The sequence below is a fragment of the Dipodomys merriami genome, unplaced genomic scaffold (genome assembly GCF_024711535.1).
Source record: "Dipodomys merriami isolate MVZ:Mamm:240054 unplaced genomic scaffold, mDipMer1.0.p SCAF_2, whole genome shotgun sequence".
NCBI classification, from domain to species: domain Eukaryota; kingdom Metazoa; phylum Chordata; class Mammalia; order Rodentia; family Heteromyidae; genus Dipodomys; species Dipodomys merriami.
In genome coordinates, this window is record NW_027203381.1 from 118,418,405 (window position 1) to 118,438,899 (window position 20,495).

Consider the following 20,495-nt stretch of genomic DNA (forward strand, 5'->3'; position numbering starts at 1 on the left):
CAACTTTATTATACTTCCTGAAATTGTAAAATATATGTTTTTCATTTTGTGTGTGCATGTGTGTGTGTACACTGGGTCGGAGGACATGAACTCAGGCCTGAGTACACAAGGCTGGTACTTTACCATTTGAGCCAAACCACTACCTCTACTTCTGATATTTTGCTGGCTAATTGGAGATCAGAGTCCCTCAGATTTGTCTGCCCAGGCTAGCTTTGAACCAAGATCCTCAGATCTCAACACTGTGAGTCAACTGTGTCCAGCTTATTATGAAATTATATTTTTCTGTCTTTACGAACATTAAAACAAAGGCTTTTAATGAAATCTGCATTGAAAACAAGAGTCCTAAATGAGGGAGGGGTAACAAGTTCAACAAGAAATGTACTCACTACCTCACTTATGTGACTGTACCCCTTCTGTACATCACCTTGACTATTAAATTAGAAAATAAATTTAAAAAAAAAAAAAGAAAGAAAAAATAAAAGGAAGGGGCTGGGAAGGTGGCTCAGTGGTAAAGCGCTTGCCTTGCATGCTCGAGGCCCTGGGTTCGATTCCTCAGCACCACATAAGCAAAAAGAAAAAAGCCGGAAGTGGTGCTGTGGCTCAAGTGGTAGAGCACTAGCCTTGAGCTGAAGAGCTGAGGGACAGCGCCCAGGCCCAGAGTTCAGGGCCCACGACCGGACCCAAATAAATAAATAAACAAACAAACAAACAAATGGAAGCCGGGCACAAGTGACTCACGCCTGTCATCCTAGCTACTCAGGAGGCTGAGATCTGAGGATCACGGTTCAAAGCCAGCTTGGGCAGGAAAGTCCCTGAGACTTATCTCCAATAAGCCACTAGAAAACCGGAAGTGGTGCTCCGGCTCAAGTGGTAGAGCGTTCGCCTTGAGCTGAAGAGCGCAGGGACAATGGCCAAGCCCAGAGTTCAAGCTCCACGACCAGAAAAAGAAAAAAGAAAATCAGAGTTCTCAAATGTAAGTGGGTTTATGACATTCACCTTGACATTATGAGCCACCAACCAAGCACTACAAAATGGGTATTAATACCTTTCCACAAGTGAAATGTTTCAGTTACTCTTTAGTGTCAATATAGTCATATTAAGGTAAATTATTTCCCACACATGTGTTACCTCTTCGAGGAGTTCCTTCCCCATTGGGAAGTCCACTTGAAGCAGGAGCCTGAGCCACTCCCAACCTCTGATCTTGTTGCTGCTGTAACTGCCGTATCACTCCATCAAGAAGGCTGGGCTCCGGGCTTCCTTCACCATTCTCATGGGCTTCTAGGCTAATAATTTGTTCAATTACCTCTCCATCACCTGGAAATTCAATACACAATCAGGTAATCATAATATACACCAAGAAAAAAACTAAAAAACCTCATCAGACTACGATTAAAAATACAACAGTGGGGAATGGAAATGTGGCTTAGTGGAAGAGTGCTTACCTAGTGTTCACAAAGCCCTGAGTTCAATTCCTCACCAATACATAAACAGCAAGCCAAAAGTGGTGCTGTGGCTCAAATGGCAGAGTGCTAGCCTAGCCTTGATCAAAAAGAAGCTCAAGTACAGTGCTCAGGCCCTGAGTTCAAGCCCCAGGACTGCCAAAAACAAACAAACAAACAGTAAAGCACTTTAGCCTAGCATGAATGAGGCACTGGGTTCTAATCCCAATATAGCAAAAACTAACTAAAGTTAACAATGGTCACAATTCTTGTTTTGTTAACAAAGTAATCTATTAGAAGCCAGGCACCAGTGGCTACTCAGATGACTGAGGCCTGAAGGGCAGAGGTCAAAAACAGCCCAAGCCCAAAAGGTTGATGTTTGTTTTTCCCTGGGGCTTGACCTCAGCCTGAGCTCTTTTGCTCAAGACGGAAAAACTGGGAGAGCACAGGGAAGTGGTGACACTGTCCAAAAATAAATGCACTCTTTACCTGATTTATGTAATTGTATACATCACCTTTATAATAATTTTTTTAATGTAGAAAGGTAGGGCAAGATAGCAAACCAGAATATGCTGGTAACACAGAAGAGTGCCAAGGTGCCCAATAACTTATGATTTGATACGTATTTGGTACATATATGCCAAGGAATATTGCTCATCCATCAAGAAAAATGAAACTTCATGCAACTGGATGAAGGTGAAGACTCTTTGGTATAGAAATACAGACATAGACACATATAACTTGACTGAATTATAAGACTGTTTAGAGGGATGAGGGAAGAGGGAAGGATAATGATGGATGTTATCAAAATAAAGGGTGCTTCTTTATGAAAAAAATAAAATCACTTCTCCCAGAGAGGAAAAAGATTTCTTAGTCTTCAAACTCTCCAAAGAAAAAACTTTAGACCTCTAACACTTTTTTGGTTACAGCACACAGCATTTTAGATGTTAACTCCTCAAATATCAGAAAAATTGTTAGTATTTGATATAGTTAATCAATATTAAATATTAAATCACAGTTCAACTCATAAAGATTTAAGTACTCCTGAAAGTACCCTACCACCAAAAACAAAGCACTGGAAAATTTTATAAAACAAGGACTTTCAAACATTGGACAAGAGGCAAGACAGGACTATAATGCCCAAAAGAAAACAATGTAGACAAAACCATTAACTTCTCTTGGTTAATGTCTGGAAGTGGCTTGTAGGCTGATGGGGAGGAAAAAAAAAAAAAAGGAAGAAATCCACACAGCACTCAGACTCTTTTTTTTTTTCTTTTTGCCAGTCCTGGCTCAGTGGTAGAGCGCTTGCCTTGCATGCCTGAGGCCCTGGGTTCGATTCCTCAACACCACATAAGCCAAAAGAAAAAAGCCAGAAGTGGCGCTGTGGCTCAAGTGGTAGAGCGCTAGCTTTGAGCTGAAGAGCTGAGGGACAGCGCCCAGGCCCAGAGCTCAAGCCCCATGACCAGAACCAAAAAAAAAAAAAGTCTCATGGACTTTCCAGCCTGGGATTGACTTTGAACCATGATCCTCAGATCTCAGCCTCCTGAGTAGCTAGGATTACAGGTCAGGGCCACCGGTGCTGGGCCAGGACTTAATTTTCAAATAGTACTTGTAAGATGAAGGAAACAAGTATCAAAAATTGTTAATGACTGCTGAACTTTCATATCGGAGTTTTTGATAAATTTTATGTGGCAAAAGAACACAACTCTGAACTTACTTGTGGCCACGTATCCTAGCTGTGGAACCAAATGTTCATCTGCAGAATTTTCTCGACCTGGTACTAATCTTTGATACTTAGTTGGATGAGGATTTCCATCTACATCTACCAAGAATGGTGGAGGCATAAGGTGAGGAGCCTGCTGAGTTTGCTCATCTAAGACATAATTATTAGAATCTCTAATCAGTGGTCGGTAGTCAGTATGGAAGAACATCTGATCCGGAATCTAAAAAAAAAAAAAGTTCAAAGAATGACACTGTGAGGTTTACTTGTGAAAGAAAGCAAATCATAAAACAGGTAATTCAAACTGAAAGCATGATGTGAACTTTTTTCCAAATTATCTCTCATATTTGTTTTATATGGTACAAGAAAATATTAAAAATGACCTTTTCAATCACAGAGAAAAATTACAAGGTTTATCAGCACCCAGGATAGCAAACTACCTCCAAAAGCCAGCAGCCACCCAGGGAACAGCCACAGTGGAAGCAAAGCAGGAATGGAAGAAAAATGCTACATCCAAGAGATGCTGAAGGCAATAACACAAGAATTAAAGGGAGCCGGGAGCCGGGAGCCGGTGGCTCACACCTGTAATCCTAGATACTCAGGAGGCTGAGATCTGAGGATTATGGTTCAAAGCCAGCCCGGGCAGAAAAGTCTGTGAGACTCTTATATCCAATTCTGTGAGACTCTTATAGCCAATTAACCACTAGAAAACTGGAAGTGGTGCTGTGGCTCAAGCAGTAGAGCACTTGCCTTGAGCTGCAGAGTGCAGGGATAGCACCCAAGCCCAGAGTTCAAGCCCCATGACTAACAAAAAAAGAATTAAAGGGAGAAATAGATCAGAAATGTAAAGAACACAGAAAGGAAATATCAAAAGAGATGCAGGATTTCAAACAGGAGATATATGCAAAAATAAATGCAATACACACCTGACTAAGAGGTGAGATTAATACTGAGAACCAACAAAGAATCCATGCAAACCACAATGGAAGCCATAGTTAACAGAGTGAATGAAATGGAATTTCGTTATAGAAGACAAAATGCAGCAACTGGAAAACAAAGTCACAGATATGGAAAAACCACTTAAATTATGCCAAAGGGAAATCCAAGAATAAGCAGACAGTGCCAAGAAATTTAACCTTCATATAATTGGGGTGGACAAAGGTGAAGAATATCAAAGCAAGGGAATGCAACACCTATTCAACAAGATCATCAATGAAAATTTCCCCCATCTTAAAAGAGAACATCTGACCTACATAACAGAAGCATACAGAAAACCTAACAAGCAGGATCCCAGGAGAAATATTTCTAGACACATTATAGTAAAAATGATATATCTGAACAATACGGATACAATCTTGCATGCAGCAAAAACAAAGGAGCTATACTACAATGGGAAAAAAAATCATAATCACCGCAGATCTTTCCACATAGACACTGAATGAAAGAAAGGCTTGGGAAAGTACGACCAGAGCCCAGACTGATATACCCAGCAAAGCTAGCATTCACATTTGATGGAGAAACTAAAATTTTTTATGGTAAAGAAAAACTAAATGAATTCATGAACAATAAGCCAGCATTACAAAGACTACTAAGAGGGGGGAACCCAAACGAAGAAAGCAACCAAGAACAGGGAATTTTATCAGACAGGTATTACTAGAAGTCCAACTTAGTAAGCACAGGCGGAAAGGAAAGAAGAAAAACTTAGGAAAACAGGGAATTAACAGGAAACACAATGCATCTCTATATAATAACCATAAATATTAATGGACTCAACTCATCAATCAAAAGAAAAAGAACTGCAGATTGGATCAGAAAACAAGACCCATCCATCTGTTGCCTTCAGGAGACCCACCTCCCAGCCAAACATACAAACAAACTCAAGAGTGAAGGGTTAGAGAAAGATCTACCAAGCAAATGCCCCCAGTAAGAAAGCAGGAGTAGGAGGCTAGGAAGGTGGCTCAGTGGTAGAGTACTTGCCTTGCATGCCTGAGGCCCTGGGTTCGATTCCTCAGCACCACATAAGCAAAAAAAGAAAAAAGGCCAGAAGTGGCGCTGTGGCTCAAGTGGTAGAGCGCTAGCCTTGAGCTGAAGAGCTGAGGGACAGCGCCCAGGCCCAGCGTTCAGGCCTCATGACCAGACCAAAAACAAAACAAAACAAAAAACGAAAGCAGGAGTAGCTATCCTGATATCTGACAAAATAAACATTTCAGGGAACAATCCAAGAGGAGGTTATTACCATTATCAACTTATACTCCCCAAACACTGGAGCACCCAAATATGTTAAGCAAATATTCTCAAACTTACAGAATTAGATGCAAATATGATAATACTAGGAGACTTTAATACCCAACTCTGACCAAAGGACAGGTCTACCAACCAGAGGCTGACCAAAAAACTACTGAATTAAGTAATTCTTCTTGAAAGAAGAATTATCTGACATATACCGAATTTTTCACCCTAAAACGACACAGTACACGTTCTTCTAAGCAGCTCATGGAACTTTCTTCAATATAGACGATATCATAGTTCATACCAGGAACTTAAGCAAATACAAGGGGATTGACATAATCCCCTGTATCCCAGCTGGCCATAGTGGAATCAAGCTAGTTCTCAATAACAAAGCATGCCGTAGAAATTATTCAAATACATGGAAATTGAACAGCACATTTCTTAGCAACACCTGGGCAACAGAAGAAATTAAAGAAGAAATTAAAAAGTTCCTACAATTCAATGAAAATGAATATACATCACAAAGAAACCTGTGGGACACAGCAAAAGCAGTACCAAGGGGCAAATTTATCACCCTCAGTGCCCACATCAAAAAATTAGAGACAGCCCAAGTAAATAATCTCATGTTGCAATTAAAACTACTAGAAAAACATGAAAAAAATGGAACCTAAAGTTACTAGACGGAGCCAGATAACCAAATTAAGAGCTGAAATTAATGAGATAGAGAATAGGAAAATTATAAATAAAATTAATAAAACAAAAAGCTGGGTTTTTTTAAAAACAAATTAAAAAATGAACCTTTGGCAAGATTAATTAAAAAGAGAGGAAACCCAAATTAACAGGATTAGGGATGCCACAAGAAAAATCACAACAAATACCCAAGATATCCAAACAATTATAAAGAACTATTTCCAAACGCTACACTCTCCAAAGAAAGAAAACCTAGCAGAAATGGATGCATTTTTAGAGAAATACAAGTTGCCCAAACTGAGCAAAAGAAAAAATAAATCAATTAAATAAGCCAATATCTTACAACAAGATACAGGAAGCAATCAGAAGTCTTCCAACAAGGAAAAGCCTAGGACCAGATGGACTCAATGGAATTCTGTAAGACCTTTAAAGAAGAACTAATACCCATACTCCTCAAGCTCTTCAGAGAAATAGAAAAGGAGGGAGCTATCCCAAACTCATTCTATGATGCCAATATCACACATCCCCAAACCAGGCAAAGACCCAACAAAAAAAAACTACAGACCAATATCCTTGATGAACACAGATGCAAAGATCCTTAACAAAATTCTAGCTAACGGAATCCAGAAACACACACAAAAAAAATCATACACTACAACCAAGTAGGCTTCATCCCAGAGATGCAGGCATAGTTTAACATACGTAAATCAATAAATGTAATTCAACACAGCAACAGATCCAAAGTCAAGAACCACATGATTATCTCCTTTGACGCAGAAAAGGCTTTTGATAAGATACAACACTCATACATGTTAAAAGCTCTGGAGAAAATAGGAATAGGAGGAACATTTTTTAAAACAATAAAAGCCATTTATGACAGACCAATAGCCAATATTATACTTAATGGGGAAAACTACAACCAATTCTCCTAAAATCAGGAACAAGGCAAGAATGCCCAACTTCTCCACTCCTCTTCAATATAGTCCTGGGATCCTTACCCAGAGCAATAAGACAAGAAAAAGACATTAAAGGGATCCACACAAGGAAGGAAGAAGTTAAATTATACCTTTTCGCAGATGACATAATAGTATACCTCCATGATCCCAAAAAGTCCACCCCCAAACTCTTAGAGAACTTATAAACCACTTTGGCAAAGTAGCAGTATACAATATCAACCCACAAAAATCAGTTGCCTTCCTGTACATGAAGAATGTACAAGCAGAAAGGGAAATAAAGGAAACAACCCCATTCAAAAGAACCTCCCAAAAAAATAAAGTATTTAGGAATTAACCTAACCAAAGATGTAAAAGAACTATTTAATGAAAACTATAAAGACTTAAAGAAAGAAATTACAGAGGACACCAGGAAATGGAAAGACCTTCCATGCTCTTGGATAGGCAGATTCAATATAGTGAAAATGGCCATGCTGCCAAAATTAATATACAAATTCAATGCAATCCCTATTAAAATCCCAATGACGTACATTTCTGAAATACAAAAAAAACAGTCCAAATATTCATAGGGAACAACAAAAGACCTAGAATAGCCAAAACAATTCTAGGCAAAAAAAGACAACATGGGAAAGATCTCAATGCTGGACTTCAAACTCTACTATAGAGCCCTAACAAAGACAGCCTGGTACTGGCACAAAAACAGATCTGAAGACCAATGGAATAGAAGATCCAGAAATAAAACCACATGCCTACAGTCAGCTGATATTTGACAAAGGAGCCAAAGATGTACAGTGGAAGAAGTACAGCCTCTTCAACTACTGGTGCTGGGAAAACTAGGAGGCCACAAGCAGAAAACTAAAAGTGGAGCCTAGCCTATCACCATGCACCAACATCAACTCAAAATGGATTAAAGTCGTTAATATTAAACCTGAATCTCTGAAACTACTGCAGGACAGAGTAGGAGAGACACTTGAACTTATAAAGGCACAGGAAGGAACTTCCTGAACAGAGTTCTAGGGTCACAACAAATTGGATAAAGAATCAACAAATGGGACTACCTTAAAATAAAAAGTTTCTGCACAGCTAAAGACATAACAACCAAGCTAGAAAGACAACCAACTAACTGGGAAAAAATATTTACCAGCAATATATCAGACATGGGGTTAATATCTAGTATATACAGGGAACTCAAGAAACAATCCCTCCCAAACCCAACAAACTAATTATTAAATGGGCAAGAGAACTAAAGAGAGACTTCTCAGAAGAAGAGATAAAAATGGCAAAGAAACACAGGAGGAAATTTTCACCATCCCTGGTTGTAAAGGAAATGCAAATAAAAACCACCCTGAGATACCACCTTACCCCAGTCCGAATGGCCCACATCCTAAAGTCAGCCAACTACAAATGCTGGAGGAGATGTGGAAAAAAGGAACCCTATTACACTGCTGGTGGGAATGTACACTTATACAACTATTTTGGAAAGCACTCTGGAGGGTCCTCAAAAAGCTAAATATTGACCTTCCCTATGACCCAGTCATAACACTCCTAGGCATCTATCCTGAACAGGAACCAGGATACAAGAACACATGCACCTCCATGTTTATTGCAGCACTGTTCGCAATAGCCAGGAATGGAAACAACCCAGATGTCCCACCACAGATGAATGGATCCAAAAATTGTGTTATATATACACAATGGAATATTATGCAGCCATTAGAAAGGACAAAATAATGTCATTTGCAGGGAAATGGATGGAGCTAGAAGAAATCATGTTGAGTGAGGTAAACCAAGAGGAAAGAGACAAACAGCACATGGTCTCCATGATAAGTGGATGTTAAATCCAAAACGTAAGTAAACAAAGTAAATAAGACTTGAGAAACAAAGGACTTCCACTCATCCAGTTGAATCACTACTAAATAACCCCATGCTGCTGGATCACACATATGGTATATATGTGCAGACCAGAGGGAAACGAGGAAGACACAGGGAATCAGGGAAAACATACAACAGCAGGACCCATCAGCTGCACTGGTCATTGATCAAAATGAACTAAGAAACTCAATGGCAGCGATGGGAAGGAGGGAATGAGCAGGAAAGAGGGAACAGCTGACACAATGCAAAAAGAAAGGAATGTACACAAAGAGATAACTGTATTGTCAAAACCCATAGAACTCATAAACTTTACAGACCACAATATACAATTTGCCTCATGAAAGTTAGAATGTCTTTGTGACTTTAAGCATCACTATCCCACAGTACTGTAAAATTTATGAAATTCTTTAATCACTTAATCACAATAAAGAATTTGAAAAAAAAAAAAGAAAGAAAGAAAATGACCTTTTCATATGGTTTGCTGCATCCAAAACCAAATATCAGAAGGTGCCCATGAGAATCTGTACAGGCAAAATGCTGTCCATCCTGTGAAAACTTACAGTCAAATACAGCTCCATGTCCTTGCCCTTCGATCTAGAAAACCCAAAGGGAAAAAGTAAGGCCCAATCTTTTGTCAAGTGCTTTTGCTATGTAAAGACACAGGGTAACTAAGAATTATTTTTTTCCTTTGTTCTATTTTTTTAAGTTTACTTATTTATTTTTGTCGGTCGTGGGTCCTGAGCTCTGGGCCTGGGTTGGTCGTGGGTCCTGAGCTCTGGGCCTGGGTTCTGTCCCTCAGCTCTTCAGCTCAAGGCTAGTGCTCTAACACTTGAGCCACAGCACCACTTCCTGCTTTTTCTGCTTATGTGGTGCTGAGGAATTAAACCCAGGGCCTCATGCATACAAAACAAGCACTCTACCACTGAGCCACCTTCCCAGTCCCTATTTTATTTTTTTGTTCTAGTAACAGCGCTGAACTCAGAGCTTGGCACTGTCCCTTTTTTGCTCAAGGCTAGCATTCTGCCACAAGTCACAGCTCCACTTGCAGCTTTTTACTGTTTAACTGGAGATAAAAGAGTTTCATGCACTTTCTTGTCTGGCTGGCTTCAAAAGTATGATCCTCATATCTCAAGCCTCCTGAGTAACTATAATTATATCCCTGAGCCACCAGCACTTCAAATTGCACTTGGGTCAAAACTGCGTGCAACAAACCCATAAGTAAGTGCACTGGGCTTCCTGTACTTGCTTCTGCAATTCTGTTCATGAATTGGCTTCAATTAGAACTGATAAAATATGAATCTGGACCTGATGCTTTCTTTATCAGACTCTGAGTATACGAGAGAAACCCTAAAAACACAATGGAGTATTTTGCTATTAAAAAAAAAAAAAAAAGACAAAGGAAGTGGAGCTGTGGCTCAAGCAGTAGAGCGCTCGCCTTGAGCTGAAGAGCGCAAGGATAGCGCCCAGGCCCAGAGTTCAAGCCCCATGACCAACCAAAAAAAAAAAAAACCACAAAGTTGAAAGGTTGAATTCTAACTATCAGCTAGGGATATGTACCAAATATTACTTAGCTACACTACAGTATTTTAGCCATAATTATTTTTACATCTTTATAAAATATTTCTATAATTTCAATTGGCAAGATTGCATAATTACCATAAATTTACCAATTTAGCCACTGATAGACACATAAATGACACATAAAAAGTTAATAAGATAACTTCAGAAAATGTTTCTCTTAGGGCTATGGTGGGATTCAGTGTTACAGCTCCCGCAGAGAGCAAGCACAAGGCCATGACTTCAAAGCCCATACCACAAAAAAGGAACATCTTTCTCAAAATCAACTACACAGAATTTTATGTGAGTACACATATATGGCTGCCAGATACTGAGTAGGCTTTGAGTAGCCTGCCTTCTAGAAAACTGCTAAAGTACATTAATACATTTATGGCTGAGCCTAACAGTTCAAGTACTCTGCACAAATGCCAGCATGGCATAAAGACACCCCGACTTCACTCACCATATTAAAATAATGTTTCATCTTGACACCTTTAGCTATGTCCCATATAAATATGCTGCCATCATGTCCTGCAGATAACATAATTCTGGAATCAAAGGGATGGGTCTCCAAAACAAATACTTCATCAGCATGTCCCTTTATTTAATAAAGTCATAACATTAAGAGTTTGCAAGTTGTAAGTTGAAATTAAACAAAAAAAAACACATTTTCATATAATTTAAGAGCTTCACAAATGTACTGGTGACATTACATACATTATTGTATATCAAAATTCCTACTAAATTGATTATTTAAATGAGACACCTGCTCACAAATTTTATGGTTCCAGAAATAAAGAGTTTGAAAATTCTGACATACTGTAGAAAATCTACTGCGTTCTGAAACATGATCTGTGTAGGAATGGGAAAGGAGGTGGGATGACGGGAAGGAGCAGCTGTGCTCAAATGTGTTGTACACACAAACGATATGCTAAGCTGAATCCCCTTTGTCCAACTACTTAAAAACAGAAAAAAATAAACACATAAATGTAACAGAAATTACCCACCAGTAAGTTATGAAGCAGCTGTCCAGTGTAAGAGTCCCATACTTTCAGAACATGATCGTTCACAGCTGTGACAACAATGCTGTCATCTTGATTCCAAGCTATCATTGTTACTTTAGGTTTCATAAATCTTTCCTCTTCTGAAGATAGGTCCCTAACCAAAAACAGCATATAATATATAAAATCATTTGGATGATAGGCTACAAAGAAATATAACCCCTTACCCATGGTATTAAAACTAAGGAAATCACCTCATGTGCCTATTTGACCAACCCTATAAAAGGTTGACTTGTAATTTTCTAGAAACAGATTAAGGAAAACCAGGGGGACAGGGAATAATTTAGCAGCAGTTCTATGCACTAAATGAGACTTTACAACACTGGTGCTGCTATGGAAAGCATTGATTTTTCTCCTTAGCATTTTTTAATTATTCCCTTCTCAATATGGTAAATCTAACACTTCAACCATTTCTCCAAAAAAGACATGAAATGTTAGCCAGGTGCCAGTGGCTCACACCTGTAATCCTAGTTACTCAGGAGGCTGAGATCTGAGGATCACGGTTTAAAGCCAGCCCAGGCAGAAAAGTCCATGAAACTCTTATCGCCAATGAACCACCAGAAAACCGGAAGTGATGCTGTAGCTCAAGCGGTAGAGCGCTTGCCTTGAGCTGAAGAGCACAGGGACAGCACCCAAGCCCAGAGTTCAAGCCCCACGACCAACAGAAAAAAAAAAAAAAAAGACATGAAATTTTGTAAGACAGAAAAGTAATCTTTGTATCCCCACGGTCTAGATAAATACCTCACACTGAAATGGTTTAACTATAACTGTGCATTTCATTATTCCAATGGGCCTCTTGTCAGAAGAAAAAGGGCTGGACCTAAAGTGTCTTTACAAAAGTGGTCTTTACAAAAAGTGGTATGTGGGAAGGGGGAGAGGAGAGTTGTCTGCAAAATAGGACAGTCAATAGTAAACTGGAGAGGGGAAGGACACTAATTTGTGCTGAAATCATACAACACAATCTAAAGACTATAGGCAGGTAAAAATTAAAAAAAAAAAAAGACTATAGGCAGGTAGAATATTTTCCTTAATGAAGAAAAAGCTTTAAGAATATGGAATGCATGCACCACAGCAACAGAACGAAAGGTAAGTCCACTGAAACTGGCCATGGAATCAGAACAATACAGAAATCAAAGGAAATAGACTCAAGACTTTCTTCTTGACCTTAATTAAAGCCTTTCCAAATGTTGTTCTCATCACATAGACAGTACTGCAGCCTTGCTAAAAGAAGTAACTATAAACTTTGTCCTCAGGAGGCCCAGCAAGGACTAAAAGAGGACATGGACCCAATCCTCCCCTTTGAGAAGAAGTGGAGGTCAATTTAAAATTACTGTTAGGTTCTGGAACCATGTATGGGTCCAGAAGTTACTTATTAAAACCCTGTTATCATTAAGCAGGTCTAAGACGGATCTGCAGTTCTGTACTTATAGTCTTAAGAGATGCTGAGAAAACTGTAGTTTCTGGAAAATTTTTTAATAGAAAAGTTGTTAGAACTCTATTGTGCATATACACCACATTCATCTGCTGAGGGGAATCTGGGTTGGTTTCATATCTTAGCTATGGTAAATAATACTGCAATGAACATGGTTGTGCTGGTAGCTTTTGTAAGGCCTTGTTTGATTTCGGTGCCCTTTGTTTTGTACACAGGTCTATCTGATTTGGGGAAGGGGAGGGGAATCACAGAACTGGTGAGACAATGGACAAAGGGTGAACCAATGCAACAGCAATACTCACAAGACACTTTGTTGGAAATGAACTTTACAACTTAGGGTTGGGGAAAGGAGTCAGGGGGGAAGGAAGGTGGGAGATAATGAGGGAGGGAGTGACACTGTTCTACAAGAAATATACTCATGCTTTTACTTCCTTGGCCTTGAACTCTGGGCCTAGGCACTGTCCCCACGACTGTGCTCAAGGCTAGCATTCTACCACTTGAGCCACAGTGCTACTTCCAGCTTTTTCTAATTAGTTTGCTGGAGATAAGAGTCGCAGAGCTGAGCACACTGGTGGCTCACACCTGTCATCCTGGCTATTCAGGAGGCTGAGATCTGAGGATTGCAGTTTAAAGCCAGCCCAGACAGGAAAGTCTTTGAGACTCATCTCCAATTAACCACTAGAAAACCAGAAGTGACGCTGTGGCTCAAGTGGTAGAGCACTCTCCTTGAGCTAAAGATCTCAGGGACAGTGCCCAGGCCCAGAGTTGAAAACCTAGGACAAAAAAGAAAAAAAGTCTCATACTTTTGTGTCCAGGCTGGCTTCAAACAGCTATCCTCAGATCTCAGCCTCTTGAGTAGCTAGGATTACAGGCATGAGCCACCAGCACCCAGCTAAGATGTAATTTCAAGACAAAAATTCTCAAAAGGATTGGTATGAGAAAGCATTAAGTTAGATTTATACATCAAGCACTAAAGTATAATTTATGAATAGATTTCTATTACTTGCACTGTAACCACAGGAATGACAGCATTGGAAGTACTCCCTCCAGGCCAGACACACTTGGCTAGTGCTGAAGGTCCATTTGTTCAGAATATGAAGATTACAAAATATTAAATATTTCAAAACATCTTAAGCGGGAAGAGGTGCTGTGGCTCAAGTGGTACAGCACTCGCCTTGAGCTGAAGAGCTGAGAGACAGAGCCCAGGCCCAGGGTTCAAGCCCCACAACCAACAACAAAAAAAAAAAAAACACCTTTTAAGTGGTATTCAAGTCATGACTCCTCAATAAGTATGATTTCCACCACCTAGGCTGTCTTCCATATATACAAACCAAAAAGAGCTGTCCACTATCTTAAAAAAGATTACTGGTCCTAAAACATATCTGAAAGTTTCACAGGACCAAAGACTGACAAAGTCACCTTCAAAACCATTTTAGAGTTCAATATTTTGGCATGCAAAATTTCCACTAATGTATTTTTGTTTTTAAAGTGTGATTAACTTATTACCATCCATAACTCTTCGCTAGTTTTGCAAAAATCCTTGTTAGGCACCAGTGGCTCACACCTGTAATCCAAGCTATTCTGGAGGCTGAGATCTGATGATCGCAGTTCAAAGCCAGCTGGGGAGGAAAAATCTGTGGAACGGGGGAGGAGGGGAGGGTGTCTGGTCATGGGGCCTGAACTCTGGGCCTGGGCGCTGTCCCTCAGCTCTTCAGCTCAAGGCTAGTGCTCTACCACTTGAGCCACAGTGCCACTTCCGGCTTTTTTCTTTTTGCTTATGTGGTGCTGAGGAATCGAACCCAGGGCCTCAGGCATGCAAGGCAAGCGCTCTACCACTGAGCCACCTTCCCAGCCCTGTGAATACTCTTATATTCAATAAACCACCAGAAAACCAAAAGTGGTACTGTGGCTCAAATGGCAGAGCACTTGCCTTGAGCTGAAGAGCTGAGGGACAGAGCCCAGGCCCAGAGTTCAAGTCCCAACCAACCAAAAAAAAAAAAAAGAGTAAAATTGTCACACTGGTCAAACTTATTTTTCCATTTTATTTTCCAACTCAAAAGGATTTTTATTTGCTTTTGTCAGCCCTGAGACTTGAACTCGGCCTTGGCACTGTTCCTTTTGCTCAAGGCTAGCACTCTACCACGTAAGCTACAGCTCCACTTCCAGCTTTTTCTGTGATTAATTGATAATAAAGAGTCTCACAGACTTTCTTGCCCAAGATGCTGGTGAACTGTGATCTTCATATCTCAGCTTCTAAGTAGCTAGGATTACAGGTGTAAACAACTTGCTGTTAAGGAAGTTTTAAATGCAAAGCCTAAGAAAGAGGCCAGTCGGGTAATGAAAATTCATTACACACTTCCTTACGTGAGTTTAGATATATGGGACAGACATTCAGAACACAGTAATTCACTTAGACCACTGCTTTTTGTTTTTGTTGGTGGCAGTCCTGAGGATTGAACTCAGGGCCTGAGCACTGTCCCTTAGCTTCTTTTTTGCAAGGCTGGCATGCTAGCACTTAAGCTACCACTAACAGCTCTTCCTGAGTAGTTTATTAAAGAGTTTCAGCGGCTAGGAAGGAGGCTCAGTGGTACAGTGCTTGTCTTGCACGCATGAGGCCCTGGGTTTGATTCCTCAGTACCACATAAGCAGAAAAAAGACCGAAGTGGAGCTATGGCTCAAGTGGTAGAGCACTAGCCTCGAGCTGAAGAGCTGAGGGACAGCACCCAGGCCCAGAGTTCAGGCCCCACGACCAACAAAAAAATAGAAAAGAAAAAGTTTCATAGGCATTCTTGCCCATGCTGGCTTTGAATCAAGATCTTCAGATCTCAGATAATCCATGTGCCTCCAGAGCCCAATTCCATGGCTTTTTATAACAGGTTAATCCCCTCAACAAATAGCCAACATCTACAAAGAGAAAACTATGCCACATCTACTTGTAATAATTTCAACTTACCCTGAAATTCTGGTAGCCATATCCAACAAAATGCTTCTCCACTCTAACTGCTCAAATCTCCAAATCCGTGCTGTTCCATCTCTGCTACCACTCAGGAAGCTTAAAATATTAAGAAAAAGATAAGTCTACTCACATACTTGTCAACACAGGCTATAATTAATATCACCAGGACTGGGAGGAGCTCTGTGGTACATTGTTTGTCTAACTAGCACAGGCGCTGAGTTCAAACCCCAGTACTATAACCATCAGAATAAAATGACATATTGCAGAATATTATCACAACAACTGTAGACAGAGACTTGTGTGTGTGTGTGTGTGTGTGTGTGTGTGTGTGTGTTAGTCCTGGGTTTTGAAGTAGGAACCCAGATGATGTTCTTGAGATTTTTTGCTTGAAGCTAGCACTCTACCACTTAAGATACAGCTCTACTTGCATCTAACTTTTTTGGTAGTTAACTGGAGGTAAATGTCTCATGGACTTTGCTGCTAGGCTGCCTTTAAACTGTAATCCTCAATCTGAGCCTACTGAGTAGTCAGGATTACAGGCATGAGCCACTGGCACCTAGCTGGAAAAAGATTATTAGCATGTGTATTTGTGGTATTTCCATACATGTATACAACATATCCCAATCAAACCCATCTCCTTTTCACATTTCCATTCCTTCCTTCTTTGTTAAAAATCACTTCCTTAGCAGGGCGCCGGTGGCTCACACCTATAATCCTAGCTACTCAGGAGGCTGAGATCTGAGGATTTCAGTTCAAAGCCAGTCCAGGCAGCAAAGACCTTGAGACTCCTATCTCCAATAAACCACTAGAAAACCGGAAGTGGCGCTGTAGCTCAAGCGGTAGAGCGCTTTTCTTGAGCTGAAGAGCTGAGGAACAGTGTCCAGGCCCAGAGTTCAAGCCCCACAACTGACCAAAAAAAAAAATCACTTCCTTAGGCTGGAAATGTGGCTTAGTGGTAGAGTGCTTGCCTAGCATGCATGAAGCCCTGGGTTCCATTCCTCAGTATCACATAAACAGAAAAAAGCCAGAATTGGCACTGTGGCTCAAGTAGTAGAATGCTAGCATTGAGCACAGAGAAGCTCAGGGGACAGTGCCCAGACCCTGATTTCAAACCCTAAGACTGGGGAAAAAAAGGAATACACACACACACACACACACACACACACACAACTACTGTACCCTATGAACATATACTATTATTATCTGTCAATTAAAAATGTAAACATACAAACACCAAAACACACACTTACCGGTCACCATTATTACAAAATTGTATACTATCCACTTTATCCTAAAGGGGAAAAAAAACGAAATGCAAGAAAATGGTTATCTACATAGATTACAAATTCAACTTAAAATATGAGTGTTAGAAGTAGCTGATTTAACAAAAGATTTACAGCTGTTCTACATGCACTGTGCCTTTAAATGCAATGGCAATTAGGTATCTAACAAGACTACTAAAACATTCTAGAAAGGAAAAGGAGTAATATGTGAACAATGATAAAATATTAACTGAAGAAATTCAAAGCGTTATCACTTTGATTACTTATTGGCAAAAATATCTTTTCTTTTAAAGTGCCTTGAGTCTGTGTATCAAATAGCTTCTGAATACAACTGTCTTCCTTAGAACTTTCTAGAGAAAAAAGATGAGCAGATCCTGACCTATATCGTAGAATACTACTACTACTACTTATTGCTAGGTCATAGACAACTGGAAACAAACCCAGTTGAACCAATTGTTATGATCAGGTTTTTCAATGAATAACCACTGTAAAATCAGACTATTCTCAACCTGTTACTCTGAGTGTCAATGACAACCCATCATTTAAAGCGTATCTATGTGCTTGTCCAGAAAAGAATTAAAAAATCCATCTTGTACATTTTCATTTTTATAAATATGAAATAAAATTAAAAGCCAGGCACTAGTGGGTCATGCTTATAGTTGTAACTGTTCAGGATGCTGAGATCTGAGAATCACAGTTTGAAGCCAGCCCAGGCAGAAAAATCTCTGTGAAACTCTTATCACCAATTAACCACTTAAAAACTAGAAGTGGTGCTGTGGCTCAAGTGGTCCTTGAGCAAAAGAGCTAAGGGACAGCATTTAGGCCTTGAGTTCAGGCCCCATGACTAAATTAAATAAATAAATAATACTACCACTTTGAGCCACAACTCCACTTCCGGTTTTTGAGTGGTTAATTGAAGATTAGTGTTTCTTGGGGACATTATGCCCCAGCTGGTTTTAAACCACAATCCTCAGATCTCAGCCTCCTGTGTAGCTAGGATTACAGGCGTGAGCCACCAGCGCCTGGCTTCAAAATTTTAATTAAAATTTCAATTGTTGAATATGCTTCAGTGAAAATGAGAATACCACCACAATCAGGGCTGGGATATAGCTTAGTGTTACAGTGGCCAGCATGCCTGAGAGTTGGGTTCAATCTTCATTACAGTGAGAAAAAATGAGATTCAGAATGAATGATTCATCTTAGAAATGCAACTATGCCGGGCGCTGGTGGCTCACGCCTGTAATCCTAGCTACTCAGGAGGCTGAGATCTGAGGATCACGGTTCAAAGCCAGCCCGGGCAGGAGACCGTGAGACTCCTATCTCCAATAAAACCACCAGAAAACCGGAAGTGGCGCTGTAGCTCAAGTGGTAGAGCGCTCGCCTTGAGCTGAAGAGCTAAGGGACAACGCCCAGGCCCAGAGTTCAAGCCCCACGACCGACAAAAAAAAAAAAAAAAGAAATGCAACTATGACTTAATACTATAAATCTAACAAAATAGCCACAAATAACTTTAAAATAAGCCAGACATGGTAGTACATGCCTTTAAACCCATTATTCAGAAGGTTGAGTCAGGAGGATCTCAAGTTCCTGGTAAGTCTGTAGTACCTAAGAAGATCTGGTCTCAAAATATTAACAAGCTGGGCGCTGGAGGCGCACACCTATAATCCTAGCTACTGATCTGAGCTAGGCTACTGATCCTAGCTGAGATCTCAGGATATCGGTTCAAAGCCAGCCTGGGCAGAAAAGTCTGTGAGACTATTGTCTCCAATTAACTGCCAGAAAACTGGAAGTGGTGCTGTGACTCAAATGGTAGAGCGCTGGCCTTGAGCTGGCCTAGAGCTGAAGGACAGAGCCCAGGCCCAGAGTTTAAGCCCCACCACGGACAAAAAAAAAAAACAACATTAAAATTCATTTGCTAAGTAGAAAGTGAGCTAAAATAAATCAGAATGATAATCTTAGCAATAATACGACTACTAGCAATTAATCTACAGAATTTTAAAATATGAATGCTTACAGTATGGCTTTCAAGTTCTGCGATTTTTTCAGGTGCTTCAAAACCCAAAAAATACATTCTGATAACATGATCAGTACTACCTGTAGCCAAAAACATACCACCTGAAATAAAAATATTAAGGTTTAAACATTCAGATTGTAACAAGTATTTGAATCAGTTTCTTTACTGAAACACAGAAAAACTCGATTTATCTCAATAAATCCATTTTCTAGCTCATTATATAGATTCAGTTATATTTGTTGCTTTGTTAAGAAAGCAAATCCAAATGTTCAGTCTCATTCTATATAAATGAAATAAAGCGAATCCAAATGTTCAGTCTCATTCTATATAAATGAGGTAAAGTGTCCATTTAACTGCCAGAGTTTTAAAATAACAGGAAAAGGGAGATTCTGGTTTCCAAACATTTATATCTTGCTTTGGAATACACAGCTTACTAGCATTTCAGATTCTCCTTCCGTTAAAAAGAACACCACAAAAGTTTGCTGTACAAGAAAAGAAAAATGGTGCCCGGGGCCAGTGGCTCACATCTATAATCCTAGCTATGTGGTTCAAAGCAAGCAGAGGAAGAGAAGTCCGTAAGACTCCTATCTCCAGTTAAGTACTAAAAAGCTGCAGTAGAGATGTGACTCAAGGGGTAGAGTACCAACCTTGTGAGAAAAAGGAAAAACACCCAAGCCCTGAGTCCAGCCCCAGTACCGGCACAAAAATAAATAAATAAATAAATAAATAAATAAATAAATAAATAAATAAATAAATAAATAAATAAGAAAAACAAGTAATGTCACCAAAGTTGGTGTGGAAAACAAATTTAAATGTACAAAAATAAGTAGACTTAAAACCACAGAGAATATTCCACACAGGACCGCGACAGAGGAGATTATGTGGACACCTTGAGCTTCAGTTTTACCATTGCCACTGACTGACTACTTCTAGAAACCAGAGGAAATCTGAATAAGGTAGAGGACAAGAAAAAGGCTAACTCATATTAAGTCTAATAAAATGAAGATTTGAAGCCATTTATCGTCTTTCTGATAAAGGTTCTTAGCAGTAATATGGTTATTTAATAAATGCTAAAATAAAGTTAAGAAATAAAATTACCTTACCAACACTAAAAGAAGAACAAAGCATTTGAACACCTGGCCTAGGCTTTTCAGTGAACTTCAAGGGACGTGGACTTTAAAAGAAGAACATGTTTTGAAATCCGTTAGTTTAACACATTAACACACTTACATTATGGTTTCAATCTAGCATATTTAAACACTATAAGCTTATTCCCCTAATACCCTATC

At 39.7% G+C, this 20,495-nt stretch overlaps 1 protein-coding gene across 2 annotated transcripts in view; it reads right to left on the bottom strand.

Moving 5' to 3' along the window:
• The window catches only part of Brwd1 (bromodomain and WD repeat domain containing 1), a 96,871-nt gene that overhangs the window by 59,462 nt on the left and 16,914 nt on the right, over positions 1 to 20,495 (bottom strand). For both annotated transcript variants that reach the window (XM_070030696.1, XM_070030697.1), the window contains exons 10-18: positions 20,310 to 20,380; positions 19,207 to 19,307; positions 17,160 to 17,200; positions 15,907 to 16,005; positions 11,468 to 11,618; positions 10,924 to 11,058; positions 9,369 to 9,497; positions 3,157 to 3,382; positions 1,129 to 1,314 (exon numbers count right to left, since the gene is read on the bottom strand). In XM_070030696.1, coding sequence (XP_069886797.1) covers positions 1,129 to 1,314; positions 3,157 to 3,382; positions 9,369 to 9,497; positions 10,924 to 11,058; positions 11,468 to 11,618; positions 15,907 to 16,005; positions 17,160 to 17,200; positions 19,207 to 19,307; positions 20,310 to 20,380 — 1,139 coding nt within the window. The remainder of the gene's footprint in view (positions 1 to 1,128; positions 1,315 to 3,156; positions 3,383 to 9,368; positions 9,498 to 10,923; positions 11,059 to 11,467; positions 11,619 to 15,906; positions 16,006 to 17,159; positions 17,201 to 19,206; positions 19,308 to 20,309; positions 20,381 to 20,495) is intronic.